General features: G+C 40.5%; 1 protein-coding gene across 2 annotated transcripts; it reads right to left on the reverse strand.

The window, feature by feature from the left end:
- Nucleotides 1-2,329: 2,329 nt before the first annotated feature.
- NAPG (NSF attachment protein gamma) lies at nt 2,330-19,303 on the reverse strand. 2 transcript variants are annotated; one of them, XM_036322257.1, is made up of 12 exons: nt 19,127-19,303; nt 15,562-15,629; nt 13,036-13,120; nt 12,302-12,319; nt 11,397-11,427; nt 10,023-10,132; nt 9,842-9,908; nt 9,476-9,546; nt 7,417-7,495; nt 5,459-5,538; nt 4,754-4,883; nt 2,330-3,242 (listed from the first exon to the last, which is right to left on the reverse strand). In XM_036322257.1, exons 1-12 carry the CDS (start codon nt 19,180-19,182, stop codon nt 3,102-3,104), a joined length of 936 nt encoding a protein of 311 aa, XP_036178150.1. In that variant the 5' UTR covers nt 19,183-19,303; the 3' UTR covers nt 2,330-3,101. The 2 variants fall into 2 exon arrangements, with proteins under 2 accessions (XP_036178150.1, XP_036178151.1); XM_036322258.1 differs by lacking the exons at nt 11,397-11,427; nt 12,302-12,319; nt 13,036-13,120; nt 15,562-15,629; nt 19,127-19,303 and adding an exon at nt 10,628-11,390.
- Nucleotides 19,304-22,671: the final 3,368 nt, after the last annotated feature.

Below are 22,671 nucleotides of genomic sequence, written 5' to 3' on the forward strand. Positions count from 1 at the left end.
TTTAAACTCTATGGGGATTTCATTAACCTAGTTTATTAGCCGGGGCTAATTACTTAGGGAAATTTTATTCAGGGCCTTTGAATGTTAACTAAAAGCCCTATAAGGAACCATTAAATAAAACAAAAACAAAAACAAAAAACTCAAATGGAAGAGGTTTGCTCTCCTTTTTCAAAACTGATACTATATTTGTTTCAGTTCTTTTTATTTCAAGACATTTTTAATGTCCTTAAATTCAGCATCAAATTAAAGTCAATATTGAGCCTTTTATTGATACTAGCCTAATAAAAACAATGGGGTGTCAGGGTAGAGGGAGATTGTATCATTAAGATGAGATTACCAGGGTGACCACAGAACACATTCAGAACACTCCAAGGTGTCCCCAAAGAAATGCAAAATCACATCATGGCCAAGAGCTGTTGCTTTCCCTGCATTTCCTCTACCTCTCATTCCAACTTCTATTAAGTCCAGTTATTAAATCATATTGATACCCAGTCTATGAAAAACATGGACAATGTTACATAGCAGGCACTAAAAAATATCTGATTAATTATAAGTAAATCCACTGGTTTTTAAGGTACTAACTATGCTTAAATGCAAAACAATGCCATTTCACTTAGTTTTCTTAACCTCCTATTCATGTATTTGTTACCTCACTTAACTCAATGAAAAAATTATTTCTTTTGGAAGATGTATTAAAGTTGTCCATCTCACCAAATAACAGATAGTGCAGTATTATATATAGTAACTGGATAACCAGTACCTTAAGAAGCCTAAATAGTTTAAAGTTACTCCTGTGGAGCAGAATATACAACTTAGACAAATACTGTTCTTGTAAAATATAATTGGAATCATATAAATAACAATGTGTCCTTAAAAAAAGAAAATAAACAAGCAAAGCAAAATGAATAACAATAAAAATAATCATATTTATATAGTTTCAGATTTTATTTTCATAATTATCTTATCATTGAAGCAATAATCTGCATTTCCATAACAACACATTTAATATCCTACTCATCAAAGAGCTGGAAAAAAATAGGAATAAAGCACAAATACTCTGCATATATACAAATAAATTCAATATATTAAATATATTTTGCAGGCTGGCTGCACTTACACTATAACAGAACATTGAATATTAGGTTCTGAGCATGTTCATGCAGACTTCCACTTTGGTAAAAGTAATGACACGAGTTCTAGAAAACTATTTTTCCTTTTGTAAACACAAGTTTTCCACTCTATCCTCTGAAAATAAAGACTTACATAGGTGGAAAAGCTAAATGCATAAAAGTAGAAGCAATGTTTTTTTACTGGACACCCATATAGAATAACCCTGAAATCCACAAGTCCTTATGGTTCTTAGTTCTTAAATGTGGGCAGGGAGGGTGGTGAGAGGTTGTGCTTATATAAACCTTTTACGTTATTTAAGACTCACTTGCATCGCTGCTACAGAATGCACTGAATCGTTCCTCATTTTACTTAATATGTAAGAAAAGAGTAAAAGTAAACAAAAGTTTCCAAGGCTGTAATGGATAATATGGTCTATAAACAAATGGTGTAAAATATCTTAAACAGACTGCTAATTAGCTCAAATGAGCATTAATATAAGATTCTGGAAGCTTCTCATTGGATCTAAAGGGTACAACAGCAATGATAGGATATTTGAAATATTATCATTAAATTCAACTGCCTAAATATAGTTTTACTGAGGTTGCTCAAAGTTAATCTCCAAACAATTACTGAAAATTAGCTGATACCTGCTAAACTATGCAAGCAACTTAAGGAAACAAAACATCCAACTTATTAGTGTTTTGAATCAGACCTTCAATAAAGATTTCTATCCAAACATCCACCCACCACAAGCACACAAATCAGGAGGTTATACTGTGTAAGCTCTCCCACAGAACCAACCGTGACTAAAACCACTCATGATAATCTACCTTAGTGTTTTCGGAAGTCCAGCAAAACTAAGCAGACTGCACCTGCATCAGCTAGGACTCTATGCAGAGAGAGACAGGGCGTGAATGAAGAGGAAACCACTCTGGGTAGCATCTGCCTGCAGAATGCACACTGCTGGTGTTTGGAGCCCCTTTCAAATTAACAGGTTGGGAGATGGATCTAAGCCACACAGGCTGAAAGAGGAATGCTTCAAAATAACCTTTCAGGAAACATCTATAAAGGATCGAAACATTGGCAGCACAGTACTTTAAATGTAAGTACTTCAAAAACGATTCTCCCATTTCAGATAAATGTTTATGGTATACAACATTTCCCATGTCATGTTACCGTCCTGTTATAACCCTAAGTGAATCAAATTATTTTGGAGAGGAAAAAAAAAAATATATATATATATAAGTTGATAGAAACATTATTTCTTTGTTAGAATCCATAAAAAGGTCCAGGTTAGTTCTCATTTAGTCAAGAATCAAGTGGGTTTGGAGACAGTCACTACGTAGATTTTTTGATGGGACAAATACCCATATTTCACAGAGAACTGAAGACATTTACAGAATTACTTTCATGTGCTACTTTAGGAACTTTTGAATTTACATAGAAGATTTTAAATGCATCCTTTATTGGACTAAATAATATTGTAAAGATCAAAATAGCTTCCTGTTCCAATCTCTCATCTTAATAATTTAAATGTAGCTAATATTACGAGGGATAAATTTCCTTTGCAAAATATAACAAAACAAATGTTTAAAATATTATTTTGTTTAATTAGTAAACTTCAATTTTAGCAGCAATTGTTTAAAAAAAAATGCAAAGAAAAGTCTCTAACAATAAATTACAAGAAAAAGAATATCTATGCCTATTGGTTCTTTTGTTTTGCTTAGAACATAATTTGTCTTAGAATTTGGCTTGCAAACTTTAAAATCAACTATTAAAATGTGACACTACTTTCTCCTGTTAATTGCTTCTGGTGTATTTAGAAAGAAAAAAGTGCTTCACATGTAGCAGGTACAATGGGTGATTTGAGGAAGTGGTAAACAAAATTCACCTTTATTAGCATTCAAAGCCATGACTGCAATGAAATGTGGGTACCCTTAGACAAGTTCCACGTCCATGAAGGCGTATGAGGATGTTCCCTTCGGCGAAGCCTAGCACAGCCCTCCCGCATATTCATCTTCCTCCTCGGCAGCAGGGGCAGTGGTGCCTTCAGGCTTGGCCTCCGGTGTTGCTGCGGCTTTCTTCTTGATTCCTCCTCCTGGGACCACCAAAGTCAGGCCCAGCTTAGCATACTGTCAATGACAAAGCAATGTCTCAAAAGCTGGGTAACTAGAATCTACGCATGTAATGTCTCAACAAAAGGCAGATCCTAGCTTTCTACCTCATGAAAACCAACACTACCAGTTAGATCAGCCGTTCTCAACCTGTGGGTCACGACCCCTTTGGGGGTCGAACGACCCTTTCACAGGGGTCACCTAAGACCATCGGAAAACACATATATAATTACAGATTGTTTTTGTGATTAATCACTATGCTTTAATTATGTTCAATTTGTAACAATGAAATTGGAGGTCACCACAACATAAGGAACTGTATTAAAGGGTCGCAGCATTAGGAAGGTTGAGAACCACTGATTTAGATGGAAAAACAACCACAGGAAAACTCAACATTGCTCTGCCTCAGATGGCTTACAAACCATAATGTGACAGGTACACAACTAGCACAAATGTCAATTATACACTTAGGAATATGAGATAATCGGGACATGGTGAGTTAAGTAATACTTATGGTTCCTATGAAATAAAGTCTTTGAGTAAATGAAGAGTGTAAGCTATGGACAAATTTTTAAAAAATATTTGCAAATTCACAAAAGCCTATTAAGAATTTATCGAGAGAAATAAAGGTTTCTCTATATACATTGTGATAAAAAATTGAAGATCTTAAGCTGATCTGATACCATAAGACTAAAGTTGCAAAACGAAATCAAGTAAACTGGTGCTACCCAGCTTGCGGGGCTCAGGGGTTGAGCATTGACCTGTGAACCAGGAGGTCACGGTTCGATTCCGGATCAGGGCACATGCCTGCGTTGCAGGCTCGATCCCCAGTGTGGGGTGTGCAGGAGGCAGCCGATCAATGATTCTCTCTCATCACTGATGTTTCTCTCTCTCTCCCTTCCTCTCTGAAATCAATAAAAATATATTTTAAAAAATTGGTGCTCACCAATCTACTGAAAAGGGAAATCTGAAAGAAGAGAAGCCTACTGTCATGGCTCACATCTGTACATGGCAGCACATGAGGCTGTTTTTGGAACACAGTCCAATCTACTCATCACCATAGGTTGGCAAGACAGAGACCAGTCTCTCCATTTCTCCAGATGAGAGAACTGAGGCTTACAGATAGTTAACTAATAACCTGCATCACACAGTTAGTCGTCACTGAAGTGGAATTCCAACAAGTCTACTGAATTACAGGCCACTACACGATGGGTCTCTTTCAGACAGTGAGTCTGGAAGAACTTTAAAAACTAAGCAACCTATAGAAGCCAACAAATGAAAGAAGCTGGAAAAATGGGGCTGAATTAAAAAACATATAAATGGTCAACACAGACAGAGAAATAACTGGCTGTAAACTTATATGGTTGACATTCAAACAACCCAAACCCATAATGAAAAAGTGCAAATGCGAAATGAGAAGTATCTTGAGGTAAAAAATAGGAGAAAAATCTCAAAGTCCATAAGAGAGAGAACCTTGTTGGAAGCCTCTTCCATTCGAGAGGAAAGAAGCTAAGGCGAAGGCCACTCACATCATTGTCCATGTACTTGAAGAGGGGCGAGTTGCAGACCTCTGACACTTGATCTTGGTCTTGCTGGTCATAGCCCTCCAGCAGCTGTTCCAGGGCAGCACAGTCTTCACTCCCATTGAACCCTGGAATGCTACAGCAAGCACAAGTCACACAGCTCTACCTGCCCCTCTCAAACAGGTGCATCTGCCCCCAGCAGAGGTTTGGCAATATCTGGAGACGTTTTTACTTGTTACAAGTGGGCAGAGGTCAGGGACGATGCTAGATAGCCTACAGTGCACAGGACAGGCCTGGCAACAAAGAATCACACAGCCCCAAGTCGACCGTGCCCAGATGGAGACTGCTCATTTAAACATCTCTGACGGGAAAACCCCTTATTCAGATCTTCCTGTCACATACGTTCTGAAAACTTTCCTTTTTGTGTTGTTGTTCTTTTTTTCTTAGAATGCAAATATAATAAAATCATCCATGTCATTCACCTCCATGGAAGTCCCCAGGAGAAAAACACAAGAAAGAACATAACTTGTAAAAATCCTGCTGGAAAAGCTGAAATAGTAGTCAAGTGCTTCTGTCACTATGAAATTTATTTATTTATTTTTTTTAAAAAAAACCATCCAGTTTCACAGCCAGGATTATTGTCTAAGCAGTCACCTCAAACTAACAGAAATGTGGACGTTCCAAGTCAGGACAGCGCAGTCAGCGCCTTACCTGTAGCTCTCCCTGACACATCTTTCCGCAGCCACGTAGTCATTTCTGTGAAGGTGAACTAAGACTTGAGCAATTGTTTTCTAAAACAAAAGATGTGATTATGGTCCAAATTTGTATCTACTTAATAAATTTAATTTCCTGACACCTAGAATTTAACTTTCAGAGTTTTGGTTTTATATAGAAAGATTTAAAATTTCTGCAGTGATTTCCACAGGACATCTGAGGAAAAATATACCGAAGTAGACATCTCAAACTCTGCTGTGCACACAAACGACCCCGGGGTCTTGTTAAAATGAAGACTTTGAGTCAGTGGGCCCACAGCAAGCCTGAGACCCTGCTGTTACCAACAAGCGCCCCGATGGCCCTGGTACTGCTGGTCTGAGGACCGCAGAGTAATAAAAAAGCCTTAGACACCACCTCACATTTTAAAGAAAGTTTCTTTTAAAAACCTATATAGGTTTAATCTTGAAAAGGGAATTAAAAAGAATGGGGGGCATAACTCTACTATTATACTTTGGAATTCTTAAAGAGATACTAGGAAAAACTTTAGATAACAGAAACAATGATACCATTTATAAGCCAAGGAAAGTATTAATAAGATTAAAGGTGTGACTGATATCTTCTTGGCAAAATAGCTCTTCAATATTTTATCTCTATTTTTCAGATAACTTTTATTGATCTGCCTACAAGTTCCTTGAATTTTTTCATCTCAAGTGTCATATTAAGTCCATCTAGTATTTTATTTCAGATACAGCTATTTTGGTTTCTCATTTGCTTCATTTTTATAGTTTCTATTTAAAAAGCGCTATCTCCCATTCATTCACCTGTGTTTACCTTTGGCTCACTCGCAATTATGATAGTTGCTGCAAAGCCCTGATCTGATCATCCCAACACCAGGCCATGCGTGGGTGCGCATCAGTTGCCTTTCCCTTGAAAACTGGTCCTACTGTCCTGGTTCTTCCGTGCTCAGTCGTTTGGGACTGCACCCTGGACACTGTGACTGTTATGCAGACTCGCCTATCATTCCCGGGAGAGTTGGGTGCTTCCAGCAGGCAGTCACCTAGTCAGGCTCAGACTGCATTTTTGTCTGCTTTTGGTGGGCAGTGGCTCTAGTCTTCGTTCAGTCCCTCAGCTCTGCTGGTGGGCTCTGCCCCACGCATGAGCCTGGCAAGGGTGCTATGAGCCCTGGATAGTGTTTTAATCTTACTGCAGTTCTCAAAGCCTACGTTCTGCCTCTGGGTCTGTCCTGCACAGGCCCAGCTGGAGAGTAAACCCAAGACCTGCGTGGCCCCCCCCCCCCCCCCCACACAGTCAGGGGATTCCCTGTTCCAGCTCCCCTTTCTGGGGTTTTCTCCTTGCTCTCTTAGCTCATCTTCCCAGTTCCTCTGGCCAGAGATTAGGTTTCCACTGGCGTTTTAACCGGCCTGTGCCACCACCACAGCCGTAGCTCCATGACTAGGTCTTCCCCACAGAGCAAAGCCAAGGGAGGGAAAAAGAGGAAAAACAGGGAGCCTTTTTTCTAACCAGAGAAATCCAGTGCCTCTGGTTAGAAAGATGTGGTCGGTGGGTTCTTTAGGCGTTGCAGCTGCTGGAGCCTCTGTGGCCCAGCTCCATGACCGGGGCTCCTAAGCCAATGCCACAAGAGGAAACAGGAAAAAATCCTGGAAACGCATTCCTCTATTGGTTGCTTCTGCAAGTGTTTACTTTTCTCCATCAATCTGTTCTATTTACTTTTCAAAGTAATTGCTTTTTTTTGTATTTTGTCTGGAAGTTTTAGTTGTAATCAATAGGAGAGAGGCTGCAGTAGGCTTATTCCATCTTGGTCAAATAGAGAGTCCCAGAAAGCATTATTTAAAAAAATAGACAAATATCCATGGAATCTGGTTATAGGTACATATTTACACCAATATGAAAAATTATGTCATGTAAAGCCAAAAATAAGCGCTTTCAAAATATACCTTATAACAAGTTGGGTAATTCTCAATTTCCTTATAAATATTTTTTTCTTTCTGAATAGAGAGTGCCGCCTCATCAAACCTAAAAACAAAAACAAAGAAATGTCAAACAAGGCAGGTCTCAATGATCTACAGCAGAAGCCATTCTTATAATGTATTTGATAGTACCGTTTTTAGAGAAATAAAGAAGATAACAGGCATTTTGGCAACTGCTCCATTTCCATGAGCTCTACTCATATGGCTTCTTTTAAATGCTCGCCCTGCCCTTTTAGGCATCAAGCAGACAGTCAAAGCAAGAGAAGGTTAGATAGGTTACTTCAAATGGAGAGTTTTAAGTCTGGTAAGGATCATTCATTAATCAGCATCTATCAAATTCAACAAACTACTTTATGACTGCTTATGAAATGTCTTAGAGAGAGACAACCCTCAATTTAATCACCCCAGATTTCTTTCCTTCCACCGAAAGGCCATCCAGATGCCCTGAGAGCACCGCCTCCCGCTGAAGAACCACTTCTCCCACTCCGCCCTCACTGTCCATGCTCACTGCTGCCTCTGTGACCCCAACAACACCCAGTGCTGAAAAGGGCAGCAGTGGAGAGCAGTCGACACTAGAAAAATCCTTCTGCCTCCTTTGATCCTCAACATTCATCTTTTTCTGTCTACTCTCACACATTTTCCTTTTCTTCCATCCCATTCACATGGCAGTGTAGAGGAAGGTATCACCAAAAATCTTCCTCTGAGGCCCCATCCCTTTCTTTCCTCCCCAATCCTAATCCATCAAACCCTAGCAAAGCTATATTAGACAGGGGTTGGCAAAAGTAGGTGTACAGTTGTGAGTGCCTGAAACAGAGTTTATTCTTGCATTATTATTTATTTATTTATTATTGCAGTATTTGTGTTATTTGTCTTATTATTATTTCATATCCTTATTTATGATTTATCTTTCAGGTAATGATGACTGGTACTTTAACCTACTTTTGCCCACCCCTGTACTCCTAATTCCAGTACTCCCTTACTAACATTGAACTTGTGACTGGGTGAATTTAAGTCTTCACCTATTTCTCCCATCCCAACAGCCAAAAAGAGGAAGCAGTCTGCACTGTGAGGATAATAGAGAGAGAAAGGTGTTGCTATGACTCAAAAGTACAAAAACATTATACTGTATTTTTCTGTGCCAATCATTACTTTTAAAAAATATTTACATACAAAAAGATACACAGTGCCTTGGTTTAACTCACATTATGAATGTGAATTTTTGTGGGCTGTGCCCTGTCAGGTTGCTGCCTCATAAAGTGAGACTCATTAGAGAAATGTATTCTGAATTTCTAAAGATCAACTTGCTAAATTGTGGGACCAAAGCTGGTTTATAAGTTGGCCATGGTAGCAGAATTCTAGGTCATGTATTTAAAGGATAAAAAAAAGTAAAACCCTATTTAATGACACTATTTGGCTATCAAAAAGCTGTCCATTTTCATGGGGAAGCATTCAGGGCATCTTGTTATTTATGCCTGTATGGATATTTCTCCTTAAAAGACAGACATTATAATCTAATCAAATATCAGATCAAGAAAACTGCTCTCTTTCATGCTGCTGAGCCAATAAGAATACAATGCATGACACTTTTTGAGATTACACCTTAGAAAAACAGATCTTTTAATATTTTTTTAAATATATTTTATTGATTTCTTACAGAGAGGAAGGGAGAGGGATAGAGAGTTAGAAACATCGATGAGAGAGAAACATTGATCAGGTGCCTCCTGCACACTCCCCACTGGGGATATGCCCGCAACCAAGGTACATGCCCTTGACCGAAATCAAACCTGGGACCCTTGAGTCTGCAGGCTGACACTCTATCCACTGAGCCAAATCGGTTAGGGCAGATCTTTTGATATTTAACTCAATATGTCATCTTACAGCCATCAATATTTATTGGGTCCATGACTCACACCAAAAAGCTTAACAAGCTGTTCCCAAAATTAATTAACAGTTCCAACATGAACTAAAGGTAACATGAACTAAAGGTATACACAGTCACACATGAACACAGTTTTGGAAAACTCACCTGCGTCCTCGTACTAGCAGTCTGGAGGCTTTTCCTAGTAATTCAACTGCCTGTCGTAAACGTTCCTCATTCTACAGGAATCAAACAAAAGAGAGTGTTGGCAGCTTCAATGCAGGAATCTTTGTTCCCTCCAATAATTACCTAATAAAAAAGTAATGGCACTCAATATGGGGGTGAGGGGGTGGTGTTGAGAGGGCGACACCAAAGCTGCTGGTCCATTTCATCACTCTCTAATAGAGACAAACAGAGTTCATCTGGGAGCACAGAAAAGGTTTAAAAAGTAGCTGCTGCATTTCTCTATTTACATATTATGAATCTAAACATTCTAAGGGTATTTAAAGAAAAAGAAATAAAATTCAAACTTACTTCAAACACATTAGCTGTCTGTTGGTATAACTGTACTGCCTTTTCTGGATTTACATTTTCTATAAGCCTAAATTAGACAAGAAAAATTGACTCACGTGAGAAATGGAAAACTTGTTTTTCAAAGGATTTTATTAGAACAAAAAGATGATGACTCTATGCAGAGCCTGTTGCGCACACTCACTTTCCAGCTCGCTCCAAGGCCATGGCTGCTGTGTCGGGGGTGCCATTTTCCAGATACATCATGCTGGCTTTTTCAATCAGCTGGACAGCCTGTGGGAGTTGCTGCATCTCCTTTAGGCAAAGGACAGAGCGTGATCAGTAAATGCATCAACTTAAAAATGCAAAGTTAACCTGAAATTCAATTATTTTACTCCTGATTCATAAAAGTAAATGACTCAAACTTTATACAATAAAATATACTTAAAATGAAATGTCTTCAACATGGTTACTCTTCCCATCAGGATTCATTTAGCCAAACCAAATATGTATCAGTTAATTTCTACACAGAATTCATCATCACTTCACAGAATTTCAGGGAAACTATACAAATAAATTTGCTCTTTACTGTTTTGTAAGCATTCAAACCCCTTTTAACATCTACTGAGTCCCTACTATACACAAGGCCTATGCCAAAGGTGGCAAACTGCATCCCAAGGGCTGCATCTTATTTCCAAGTGCGTCTTATTTGAACCATTCAGTATTTTTAAATCAAATAATTTCATAAAAGTTGTTTCATGACTTTCTACGTTAAAAAAATATCAAAGGCTATGGCATCAGCCAGCTTACATTCCCACACGGCCATAATATGCTGGGGCTGAGCAGCAGCTGTCCTGATGGAGGAATATTAACTCCTGTAGCCTCAATTCTCCCCATTTCCTACTGCCCTACACACCCAGGCACCTCCTCCGTTTCAGTCATTCCATTATGCCCTGAGTTCATCTGAGTTTGCAACCACCTTCCATGCTGAATGCCATCAACAGCATACTTTGAGGGTCAGTGTCATAAGGTAATATGTTCTGTTGCACAACAGAATATTATTTTCCAACCTGTGTTTAAGAAGCAGAAATATAAAAAGAGGCATAGCCACACTAGCCAAAATAGTTCATTCAAGAAGAATCAGTTAAACAGCAACAGCTTAAGTCTTCTCTTCAATTGCAACTGATATATGTAAAACAAGCAAAAATCTCTCCTCTCTATAACCCATGGGCAGTAAAAAATATGTCCTTGTACACTTTTACTACATTAAGCTGTTGTAAATTTCTCAAAAGTAGGGGAACCTCCCACATAGCTCTGTTTAGCTTAGCGATACATCTCTCCTGGTTACAAAGCCTAGAACCTTGGGATTCCCAGTTTCCTCCAACATATTCTCTCTTAAATTTCACTTTTAGAAATTCCTATTTTATGACACACACATTTTACCTTGTAGGCCCAATTAACATTGCTTTGGACATCTGTCGCCTTACAAGGAGACTTTTCAACTTCAACACAAATTTACTTCCACACCATGCAGTTAATTCATTTTAGTTATATGACAGTTGTGACAGACATTACTGACCTTCAACATCATGCCAGCTTGCTCATAAGCTCTGCAAAGAGAATATAATTCCCCGGATGAGATCTTAATGAAATAGGAGGAGGAGAAACCTTCTACTACAGATAAAGGAAGTTATTTCACTTTTTAAAAAATATATTTTTACTGATTTCAGAGAGGAAGGGAGAGAGAGATAGGAACATCAATGATGAGAGAATCATTGATTGGCTGCCTCCTACACATCCTCCACTGGGGATTGAGCCCGAAACCTGGGCATGTGCCCTGGACTGGAATCGAACCTGGGACCCTTCAGTCCTCAGTCCGATGCTCTATCCATTGAGCCAAACCAGCTAGGGCACTTATCTCATCACTTTTAACTGGCTTAGGCACTACACATTACTTTAGGCTTGTATTAACACACAACGTGTTTTTTTTTCTTTTTATTTTCACAGACAATACTGCCTTAGAAACATCAGGCATCTAAAATAAAGGGTTTTTATTTTGCAGATGCAAAATTAAGTATGATACAGAATGGGTAAGTGAGCTTCTATTTGACAAGTCTAAATCCAAGTTTTCAAACAAGTACTCTCCACAAAAGCAGGAGAAAGCTTCCTACTTTTCTCCATAGACACTATTAACTACCAAGAAAGAGGGAAACAAATAAATTGTAACTTACTTGGTTTTTCATAAGTTACTGAACAAAATGGTCCTAAAAATACCGAGGTGAATTTAATTGAAACATTGTGTATCTTAGGAGAGCTTAGTTTTTAAGGTTCAGGTGAAGACTAAAACAAATGAAAATGATTTTTACTTAAAATAATCCACTATTTACAAGTTTATAATTTAGGAAAAATTTACTGACCTATGGAAAAACATTTAAAACATAATAATCTGCAAACACATGAAAACGTGAGAAAATATTTACTTACTTGGCAGCATGGAAAAGACTGAATGGATGTAACAAAGTCAAAATTAAGGAAAAAAAGCAAACCAAGCATTTCTAAGTATTTACTATTTAAAAGACAAAGGTAACTAAATCATTGCCTTAGTTGTGATCCAAAAGGCAAATCCTACAAACAGGTAAAGAAGAAATAATTTAGTGCCTACTAATGTCTCTTAAAACTACATAATCCACAAGAACACCACATAGATTTTAAACTAGTTCCGTTATGCATTAATCTGAAGAGTTTTACTAACATTCAAGGTTATTATAACCATAATATTAGCTAGTGAGACAAATTTAACATTTTCAGTATAAGTTTTAAATAACTTCAGGAAAACGTATTGTTTTGAACTACTTATAAATGGTATTTCAAACGCCCGAGAAAGACTATATTTTAAAAATATTTACATAGTAGTTATCCATCTCCAGTGCCTGTCCTGCCTCTTCATTCTTCAGTGCCTGTCTACAGACTTTCCTTACCTCATCCCAAATAAAACCACCATCAAGCAAATCCAGAAAAAAAAGGAAATAAACTCTCAAATGTAGCTCTGCAAAGCAGTATGAACCTTATGATCAGAAGTCTCTATAATGCTCCTTCAGAGTTTAAATATGCAGAACTTTTCTAACCGTTTTCTAATTTAATAGCATTGCACTCCACATGTAGCAAATTTGTCAAAGTTATCGAATTGTTAAGTCCTTTTTAAAGGCTGAAAAAGATACGCCCTGTTATTCTCATGGGCCACAGCTTCTCTCAGGCAGGCATCTTTTGCTTGGTCAAACTGTTTGGCATTCTTAAAAGCAAGAGCTGAAATAAAACAACACAAAGACTTTCTATTTCCACCACTTAAAATTTTCAAATGAATCATTACCAAAATCTGCATCATATGTAAAGTACTGGAAAACATGTGTACTTATTTTAATCAACTACTTAGGAAGTTCCACAAAACTATAAAGTACTACTTTTTCTAAAGCAATTTTCTTACCACTTTTTGGATGATCAATAACTTAGAAGTATTTTCAAAAGTTGTTTTAATTGTACACTGTTTGCTAAAAATCAGTGCTACTTCCACCCAAAACTAAGAAGTCTTTCTAATACCAATATCTAAGCTTTGAGAACTTAAGATCGTATCAGCCAAACCAATGCTCCCAAATAAGAGGTACTATCACAAAAAACAGTACCTTACTTCACCAGTCTTACATTTAATAATAGTAATTTAAAAAAACAGTGCTTCAGTTATAACTTATTCCATCTTTTGAATTATTTAGAAACAATGAAAGCGTAACATGCTAATTAGACCAGACAGCCAAACGACCTTCCGGATGTCCTTCCAGACGAAGCCAGGGCTGCTAGGGCCGAGACAAGCCGCCACAGTTGCAAGGGCTGAGCCACTTGCATGAATTTCATGCATTGGGCCTCTAGTTTAGAAATAAAAACCAATAAGCACATTAAATCTATACTAATAAAAGAGTAATATGCTAATTAGGGCAGACGTCTTCCAGACAAAGCCACAGCAGCTGCTTGAGGCTCAGGCAGGCTGTGGATGGAGGCTGCCACTGAGAGGGCCCAAGGCTCAGGCAACGAGGGCCGGGCAGAGGCTCAGGCAGCCGCAAGGGCCGGCAGTGGCAGCAGCAGAGGCATTATGGGGTTGCCCTGATTGGTCGGTTGCCTCCCACAGAGGGAGGCCAGACTGCATCAGCAGGTCATCCCCTGAGAGCTCCCGTACTATGAGAGGGAGCAGGCCAGGCTGAGGGACCCCCCAGTGCACGAATTTTCATACACTGGGCCTCTAGTGTTTTTATAATAAGCCTTCCTCTTTGGAACAATCTTTAAATAAATTTCTAAAAAATTAAAACTGCATTTTTCAAAAATAAAGCTTTTGCACTGTTTAAGTTTCTGTGGGGGGAAAAAATCTCAATATCCAAAATGTTAAAATACATTGCTCATTGTTGTAAAATGTCATCATCAGAGCAAAACAATGAGGACTAGCCCTAAAATATGATGCTGCAGATTTGGTAAACTTACCAAAGGTTGCTTACAAATATGTAAAAAGGATACAACTTTAAGAAAAAAGTTATTTGTTAAAAATGCATTCTTAAAATTCTCTTTAATAAAATATTGAAAATAAACTACTAAAACTAATTCCCTATGTGAATTTCCACGTTTATTCTGATTTTAAATGTATTATGCATAAGCCCTTAAAGAAAATAAATGAAAACTTTAATGGGAAAATCTGACCCGAAATATTTATTTTTGAAAGCAGCTGATCGTCTCAGATGTATATACAACAAATCTGTGTCAAATTTCCCTCATGGAAATTTGCAAAATGTTGTGCCCTCAAGTTACAAAGTGTTCATAAAATCCATATAAAGTATGAACTGTTAATAATTTTCCCCTTAAATATGATATATAAATATGAGCGAGAATTTACTCAGGGTTTAAATAAAAGGGCTAAAGACTCATTTGTTGTCATTTCTTTTATTATCTAGAAAGTAACACGTATTGTACTGATTAGCTTCAATTTCTCCAATTTCTTTTTTCTTTGGTGATATGCTAGGATAACAAAAGGGATCAGGTCTGTCACTGAAACACAACTGTAAATGTATTCTGGGCACTTCAAATTGTACCTTTATATCCAAAATAATCACAAATATGCTGAAAGCTCTCATTCCATAATTTAAAATGCTAAAGTTTTAGCAAAGCCCCTGTCTGTCCCACATTTCAAATCATTTTTATCTTACAGAAGATAAATATATTCTAATATTTATGTAGCTTAACACTCATGAATGTTTATCACTGTTTCTCAAAATGAAGCTCATAAAAAAAAAACACACTGCTGTCAAATACATGATTTTAGATCTTCTTATAAGGCTAGTTAAAAAAATTTAACAAACAAAAGTTTTTATTCAATAACAGGAAGTGTAATAAAGGGGTATGGCAAAACTACTAGAAATAATATGCAACTGAATGAAGTTTAAGTATAAACAATGCTAAAAACCTGCAGCTAGGTTCTGCCAATCCTACTCACCTCCCTTGTCACGAGAGGCAGAATTATGGAGATCTCTGACTCAGCCTCCACACATTTGAAAATAATGATGTAAAAAATGCCAGGGCATGGGCAGGTTGTTGTTGCTGTTTAACTATTAGAATCTTATAGGAAGCATTAGGAGTAAGTATTATGCTGAGAGGAAGCTATCAGCCTACTTAAAGATTACACTTTGGAGTTACTGGGCCACAGTCACACATACCTGCTTTTCCATATTCAGAAGCAGCACTGTCATAATCTGGCTTCCATTTTAATAAACCAGTTTTAAGGCTAAAATGAAAGAAAGGCATATATCTTAGAAGTTACCAAACACATTTATAAGTCAAAATTCTGCTTGTAATGACTTCACAGGTCATTAAAAAATAGGGGGAGGAGCCAGCAGGTAACAAGTCTGGCTCCTTTAGACCATCTCCATCCAACTGATTTATAATTTAATACAACCTCACCATTTCCCTTCTCACTGCCAAAGACATGGTTTCCCTCCTTTTGAAATACCTGCATAACTCCAACTATAGCAGACTCTCAGTGCATGGTCCCTACGCCAGCTGGAAATGTTCCAGAAAAGTAAATTATTGAGCCCCATACCAGACCCATGGAACCAAAAACTCTGGAAGTGCAGCAAAAACCCAGGGTGTAACAAGCCCTGAGGCACACTAAAGCTTGAAGCCTGCTAAAGGACAGACTCAAGTAAACGCTCAGAGTTGTGTGACTGAAGCTCAGGAGAGGACAGAGAGATTAAATGAGAATGCTACATGCTACACCCAGGGTCCAGTTTGGATGCCCTAGGGAGAGGGCAGAATACAAACATTCAGACGAACAACAGAGGGAGTCACCAGTGAACGGGAAGAAGAACCAGAAAGACAGGGATGTTATGAAAACCAGAGATGCTGCTTTCAAGGATCACCAATGGCTTCTCAGATGCTAAACCAAAGGACCATCAATTCTGAGTCTTTACCTTACTTGCCATTTCTGCAATATGTTATTTTCTTGCTTTAATTTAAAATAATTTCATATTTCCAGTTTAAATTAACTTAGTGACTATCAAGCTTGGGTGTGCATAAGAATTGCTAAATAAACACCATCTTAGCTTCTACATTCCAATTCAATTAGCTTATATATCACAATGTTAGCTTCAAACCTTACCTGAGCGACTGGGGAATCCCCTTGGGCCCTCCCTCAGAAGTACACCTTCATTCTGCGACAGCTGTGTGAACTGCCCAGAGACCCTGACTTTAAAGGAACATTTTCCTGCTAATTAAATCTATATATATATAAAAGCCTAATATGCAAATTGTCCCCACAGGAGTTCAACCAGGAGACCGATCGCTCGCTATGACATGTGCTGACCACCAGTGGGTGGTGCGGAACGAAGGAAGGCCCCGGCCTGCAGTCAACAGCTGGGGAGGGAGGCCCCAGCCAGCCTACGGACTGTACCTGTGCATGAATTTCGTGCACTGGGCCTCTAGTTTATTTAACATTTGTATTTATGTATATACCGGAACTCGTATAAGATGCAAATTTGTAATGCAATTTTAAAAAATTCCATCAAAAACAAGGTATAATCATTCAATTGTCTAATGGGCTACATATGAAAGAGCTAGAGATTAAAAATATAATAAATCATCCCCAGTCAACTAAGCATCTCTAATTTGGAAGGGAGAAGGCACTCTGGTTAATTTAGTTTAATGGCTATATCTAAGTTTTTACTACTTCTGTCAAAAAATTTGATATAGAAATTCTGTTGAGGCCAACAGTTTAATCAATGTTCATAGGACCAAACCCCACAAAATGATAATTACAAAATTATTTGGCAACATTGACCCATATTATCATTAGATGACAGAAATATCAAATCGTCTCTCCTAAATTCCAGGCCCATATTTCCCGCCACCTACTGAGCCTCAAACAGAACACATTCAAGCCTCAATCCAACACCTCCCTGCCCATTCACCTCTGTGCCCTGCATTGGCTGAAGGTCTCTCCACCACTCCAGCTCCCAAGTTAGACACACAGGGGCCAAGCCTTTCCTTCCACATCCAGTCAAGTCACTGAAGCTTTTCAATTCTGTCTAAGGAATGTCACCCAATCCTGTCCCTTGTACTGTTGTAATTCAGGCCCTGACCATGACAGCCTACCACATGTAATGGGGAAGTCACAGTCACTCTGCCCTCCTCATCCATTTCTCCCACCCTGGGGAGAGCAACCTTTCCTCACTGGGCATCTCAACTGAAGCTACTGTATCCTTCTAAACTCTTCTGTTTACTTGTCTGCTCTTCTAAGCTCTTAAGGAAAAGACCTTTTTTTTTTAACCTCAATAACCCCAGCAGCCAGTGCACAGGTACATGGTGACAACTTTGTAAATGTCTGCTTACCAATTATGCCAGTGTTCTCACTCTCCTCTCCTCCCAGGCCTTCTCCACATTACATTTCTTTTGCCTAAACGAAATCTAACCGGGTCCCACTGGCTTCCTGATCCCTAGAAAAGCTAAGGTTGAGACCATCAGAGCAGAGCCACCACCCCGTCACCATCTGGCCCCAACTCTCCTCTCCAGCTCACGCCCTGGCCCTGCAACTACTCTGCGTTCCCGGCTCCCAGCATGTTGGCAGGCCTGCGCTCACCCTACATCCTGGGCCTAGATTCTCCCACAGGGTTTCCCCTCTTCCGAAAATTTCTTCTTTGTCAGGCCCTGCTCAGAAGTCACCTTTGTTAATAGGATCCTACATTTCCCCGGGGCAGAATACACTTCTCCCCCGTGTCACCAAAGCACAGCTGGCAGCTTTAGGGTGGTCCTCATTACACACACTATTAATTCTTCTGTGTTTGCTCTCGGGAGAAAGAAAGGTGGTTGTGGGCACGTGCACCAAGGGCCCCAGTGCCGCCCACACCCTGCCTGCAAGTAACAGAAAGAGCTGGCGGCTCCCACCCACCCACCCACCGGCAGAGAACCTACCAGCCACCTTCCCCTGGTGCAGCCCCGGGGAAGGTATTAGGAGTCTCGTTTCCTCTCCTGTAAAAGGAGCATCTCTATCTGGAAAGGTGTGGAGGTGTCAGATTAGGTGTGTGAAGCATCTCACACAGAGCACAATGCAGACTTTTCATTATCTCCAACTGCCAGATACAACTTCGTTGGGTAACACAACTGAGAAGGAGGGGAGTGTCAAAAGGAGTAGACAGAGTAATTCCGTTCTGCAAATGCCGGCCCGACAGACATAAACAGACTAAGGAGGCGCAGTTCTTGCTCCCAGGAAGGGTACACCAGAACACGACAAGGGGTCCCCGGGTCAGTTTCAGGGTACATCTGCAGCCCGCTCCCCGACACAGGGCAGGCTTTTCGCGCAGGAGCTCGGGGCGATCTGATCTCCCGGGGACAGCTTGGGTGTCACCCGGAGAGGGAGGAGAGGCGCGGTGCTGCCCTCGAGAAGGCGCAGGCCGGGAGTGCTGCTAATCACGCTGCAATGCGCAGGGCGGCCCCTCCACCGGGCATCCCCAGCCCAAAGTGCCGAGGGTCAGCACCCTGTTAGCAAAAGCAGCGGAGTCTGCCGCCCAACGACCCCCGGGGGGCGCGTGGATCACTTCCGGCGGGGAATAGGGGGCAACTATGCTTCCGGCCCCGCAGCGGCCCGCGCTCCGGCCCCTCGCAGGTCGTCGCCAACACCCCCACTCTCACTGCCTCGCTCCTCCTTCCAACCCCGGGTGCTCAGACCGGGCCAGAGAGGGGCACGACCCCAGGGCCACACCGAGGCCCAAATCAGGGCCCCTCACTCACTATTTCTCAGCTTTGGCGATGTGCTCCAGCCCCTCATTTATCTTCTGAGCTGCCATCTCCAGGGCCCCGCGGCTGACGTAGAAGGAAAAAGCCCAGGTTGGTAGGCGTGGGAGCGCCGAGTAGGAAGCCAGGACAGCAGGACACCTCTCGGCTACAGGGGCCGGCAGGGCTCAAACCTAGTGAGGCGGGGCGGGGACGCCAGCCTGCCAGGCGCAGGGCGCAGACACTGCGCAAGCGCGGAGCGCAGGGGCGTGTCAGACCCGTGAGCTCCCGGGCCGGGCGGTGTGGGACGACTAAAAGGGGTTCGCTCATTCATTCCTTCATTCATTCAACAAATATATGTTGAACAATTCACATGTGCCAGGTACTGCTCTAAGCACCGGAAAGGCAGCAGGGTGTACAACAGAGGAGAAACCGCCGCCCTCATGGAGCCTTGCCTTCCCATGCGGGTGAAAATGCGTTGGTGCTATCACTTATTACATTTGTGCCATAGCTAGAAGTATTCATTGTTTTCAGTTTGCCTTTGGAGCGCCAACTATGTCAGTCAGTGAGCAAACAAACTGTTATTGCTCATTACTGTCAATCACTCGGCCGATACAAACTACCTAGTAATACAGTTGGCTCAATTCATAATTCATGGTGATTTCCATTTCCACATAGATGAGTCCTGCAATATCTATGCAGCGTCTCAGTGTCTCACCCAACAGGCTCAGCCGCCATTCCCAGGATTATAACCTTGACCTTGCTACTTACCCAATAACTGTGTCCTGCACAGTATCAATTCCAAGCAGCCCACTTGACCTTCTCCTGTCATTCCAACTCACTTTCCTAGTGCCAATCGTTCTTCACCTTCAACAGAACCGTTCCTCTTCCGCATGATATCATTTACGTTTGTTTTTGTTTATTGTCTGTCTCTCCCCGTGGATTTAAGCTCCACAAGGTCAGGTGTTGGGGGATGTTTTGTTTGCTGGTGTTTAGAACTGTCTCACACGTAACAGGCACATCATGCAAATGTGTGGCTTTAACTGATGAATTGTTCCCGTACCTGCAACTGCAGTGCCTGTTTATAATACACTGATGGCACCTCCTTCGGGCCTTGTCTGATGGCTTGTCCTGTCTGCCCCGCAATAACCCGCCCTGCCATGGGGGAACAGGATGAGTGAGAATGTTCAGAGGCTGTTTCCTCGGGGGCCTTGATGGAATGCTTCTTCAAAGCGATTTCTCTAGCTTGTCAGCTGCTCCTATTTGCTGGGCTTTCCCCACAGTTTCCTGAGTCTCTACTCCTTTAACCTTTCACCGAATGGTCGTTTAAATAGTCTTCATATTTTCAATAGAATTTCAAACACGGAGCAAGAAAGAGAGTGTGTGAAAATGAAGAAAGACCAGCAGGGCTGCACCACACTTGCCAGTCCTCTTCCCTCTCCGCATAGGACAGCAAAGACTATAGCATCACCGAAGCAGAGAGTTCAAGGTAGCCACAGTGCCCTGGTCGCCTCTGCTTCAGCAGGGAGGAGTGGGAGGAAGGTGGTGCTGGGAGTGGACCCAGCACTGCTCAACTCGCTGACCCTCCAGGCTCCTGATGGAGGCCAGTGGCTAAGACCTTGATCCTGGGTTCCCTGGCAATTGTGAGACAAACAACTCGTGAGCAACTAGCATTTGTCAGAAACTCTGCTAAGTGGATTATGTGGGCCACCTACGAAGTACTGTTATTATTCCATTTCACATATGAGGACACTGAGGCTCAGAGAAGCTAAGCAACTTGCCAAAAGTCTCACAACCCATACATGGGAAGGCAGGACTTGAACCCAGAACTATTTGATTCCAAATCTACCCTTGAGCCACTTAAATGGACAGAGAAATGATCTCTGTTTTGTAGCAGTTTAATAACAACTCACATAACGTCTCTGCTTAGCTGCATGGACCAATGATAGATTTTCAAGTATTTTTATAGAAAAAAAATATATCACAGTGCACTTTACTATGCACAGTGCACTATTATTGTTTTTGAAATTTTGCTAATAATTGAAAAACTAGACTTGGGAGTTTATTAGGAATGACTTAAATAAGTTAACAATTAACTGAGAAAGAAACATCCCTAACAGATGTAATAAGCATATCGCACTGATGGCGTTCATTAGTCTTTGCCTGTGGTTTTGTAGTTCTCTCTACTAAACACACGGTGGCACTAAATGCACATGCTATTACAGACACAAGCCCTCAAACAGAAGTGATTGCTACTTTGGATTATAGAGTCAGATTCTGGAAGCCTTTGCCTTCATAACTGAATTTTCCACATAAAAGTGATACCTCTCATTATTTTGCACACAAAGGTAAGCATCGTTGCCCAAGAGTTCAGCATACAGTAAAGCTGGAAAGATCTGCTCATCAATATATTTAATAACATGTTTCCTTTACATCCATTTTAACCAACACGATTGTTTTGATGCAATTACTTTTAAGAAGATAGTAGATATAGAACTGACTCTGCCAGTTATCTTCAAGTGAAAGTTGAAACCAATGTACTGAACTGGCTTAGTAGTGTCCTAGTGTTTATTTTATTAGACAACTTACAGATAAATGTTCTTTTAAAAACTGTATCCTACAAATATACCTGTAAAAAGGACTTTAGTCTTAAATTGTAATCATTTAATTTTATTGCCAGGGGAATATATTCATGTGCTTGCATTTTGTGTAAATATAAATGATGAAAATTTGAAAGAATACAACATAAAATACTAATAATGCCTGACTTCATCAATGAAATTTTTATAATGACATGCATTTTCACATTAAAAATTCCTCAAGAAATGCACAATTTGAAACTGTCAGGAGTTAAGACTTGTGAACTATGCTTATACTGTTTACTTTTTAGACATCCATTCAACAAATACTCATGGAGTGGCTTCTCCATAGCAGACACTATTCCAGGTCAGGTTACAGCCATGAACAGAACAGACAGAAATCCTGCCTGGTGGTCACACAGCTCACACAGCTCACATGCAAGGGCAGGGAGGGTGCGGGTGGGCGTGAGAGACAAGCAGGAAATACGTCAGCGTAGATGGAGTGCGAGGTGGTATCCAGGCTTCGGGGAAAGTAAAGCAGGAAGAGGAGCTGGAGGAAGAGGTGCCTGTGTGAGGGTGGGCAGTGACCTCACTGGGTAGGTGACAATTAGGTGAAGAGCTGCAGAAGTGATGGCCTGGACCACGGGGCATCTGGACAAGGAGCGTTGCTGATAAGCATCTGTAGGTGAGGCCGAGTGTGCCTGGCCTATTTTAGAGAGCGCATTGGGGCCATGAGGACACGGTGGAGTGACCCCTTAGCAAGTGAGCCAACACACATCCTTTTTCAAGACTAGATGCAGGCAAAGTGTGGGCTGTGTTTGAAAATCTTCAGGAACACGTCTCTTACTCAAGTGCAACTTCTACTTGTGTGATTAGAAATGAACACATATTAATAAAGAAGCTAAGAAAGTGCTCACAGTCTATGATATGGATGTTACTCAAACATGAAAGTGTCAAGCCCACAAAATACACTAGGATTGCAAA

The sequence above is a fragment of the Myotis myotis genome, unplaced genomic scaffold, assembly GCF_014108235.1.
Source record: "Myotis myotis isolate mMyoMyo1 unplaced genomic scaffold, mMyoMyo1.p scaffold_m19_p_9, whole genome shotgun sequence".
In the NCBI taxonomy this organism is placed as follows: Eukaryota; Metazoa; Chordata; class Mammalia; order Chiroptera; family Vespertilionidae; genus Myotis; species Myotis myotis.

Excerpts from the sequence above, each read along its gene's own strand:
- NAPG (XM_036322257.1), bottom strand. The coding sequence starts at position 19,182 with ATGGCAGCTCAGAAGATAAATGAGGGGCTGGAGCACATCGCCAAAGCT. Across the intron at positions 9,909-10,022 it reads GCCTTGGAGCGAGCTGGAAA|GCTTATAGAAAATGTAAATC; the intron begins GTGAGTGTGCGC and ends TGTCTAATTTAG. Across the intron at positions 5,539-7,416 it reads ATTACCCAACTTGTTATAAG|AAAACAATTGCTCAAGTCTT; the intron begins GTATATTTTGAA and ends CTTTTGTTTTAG.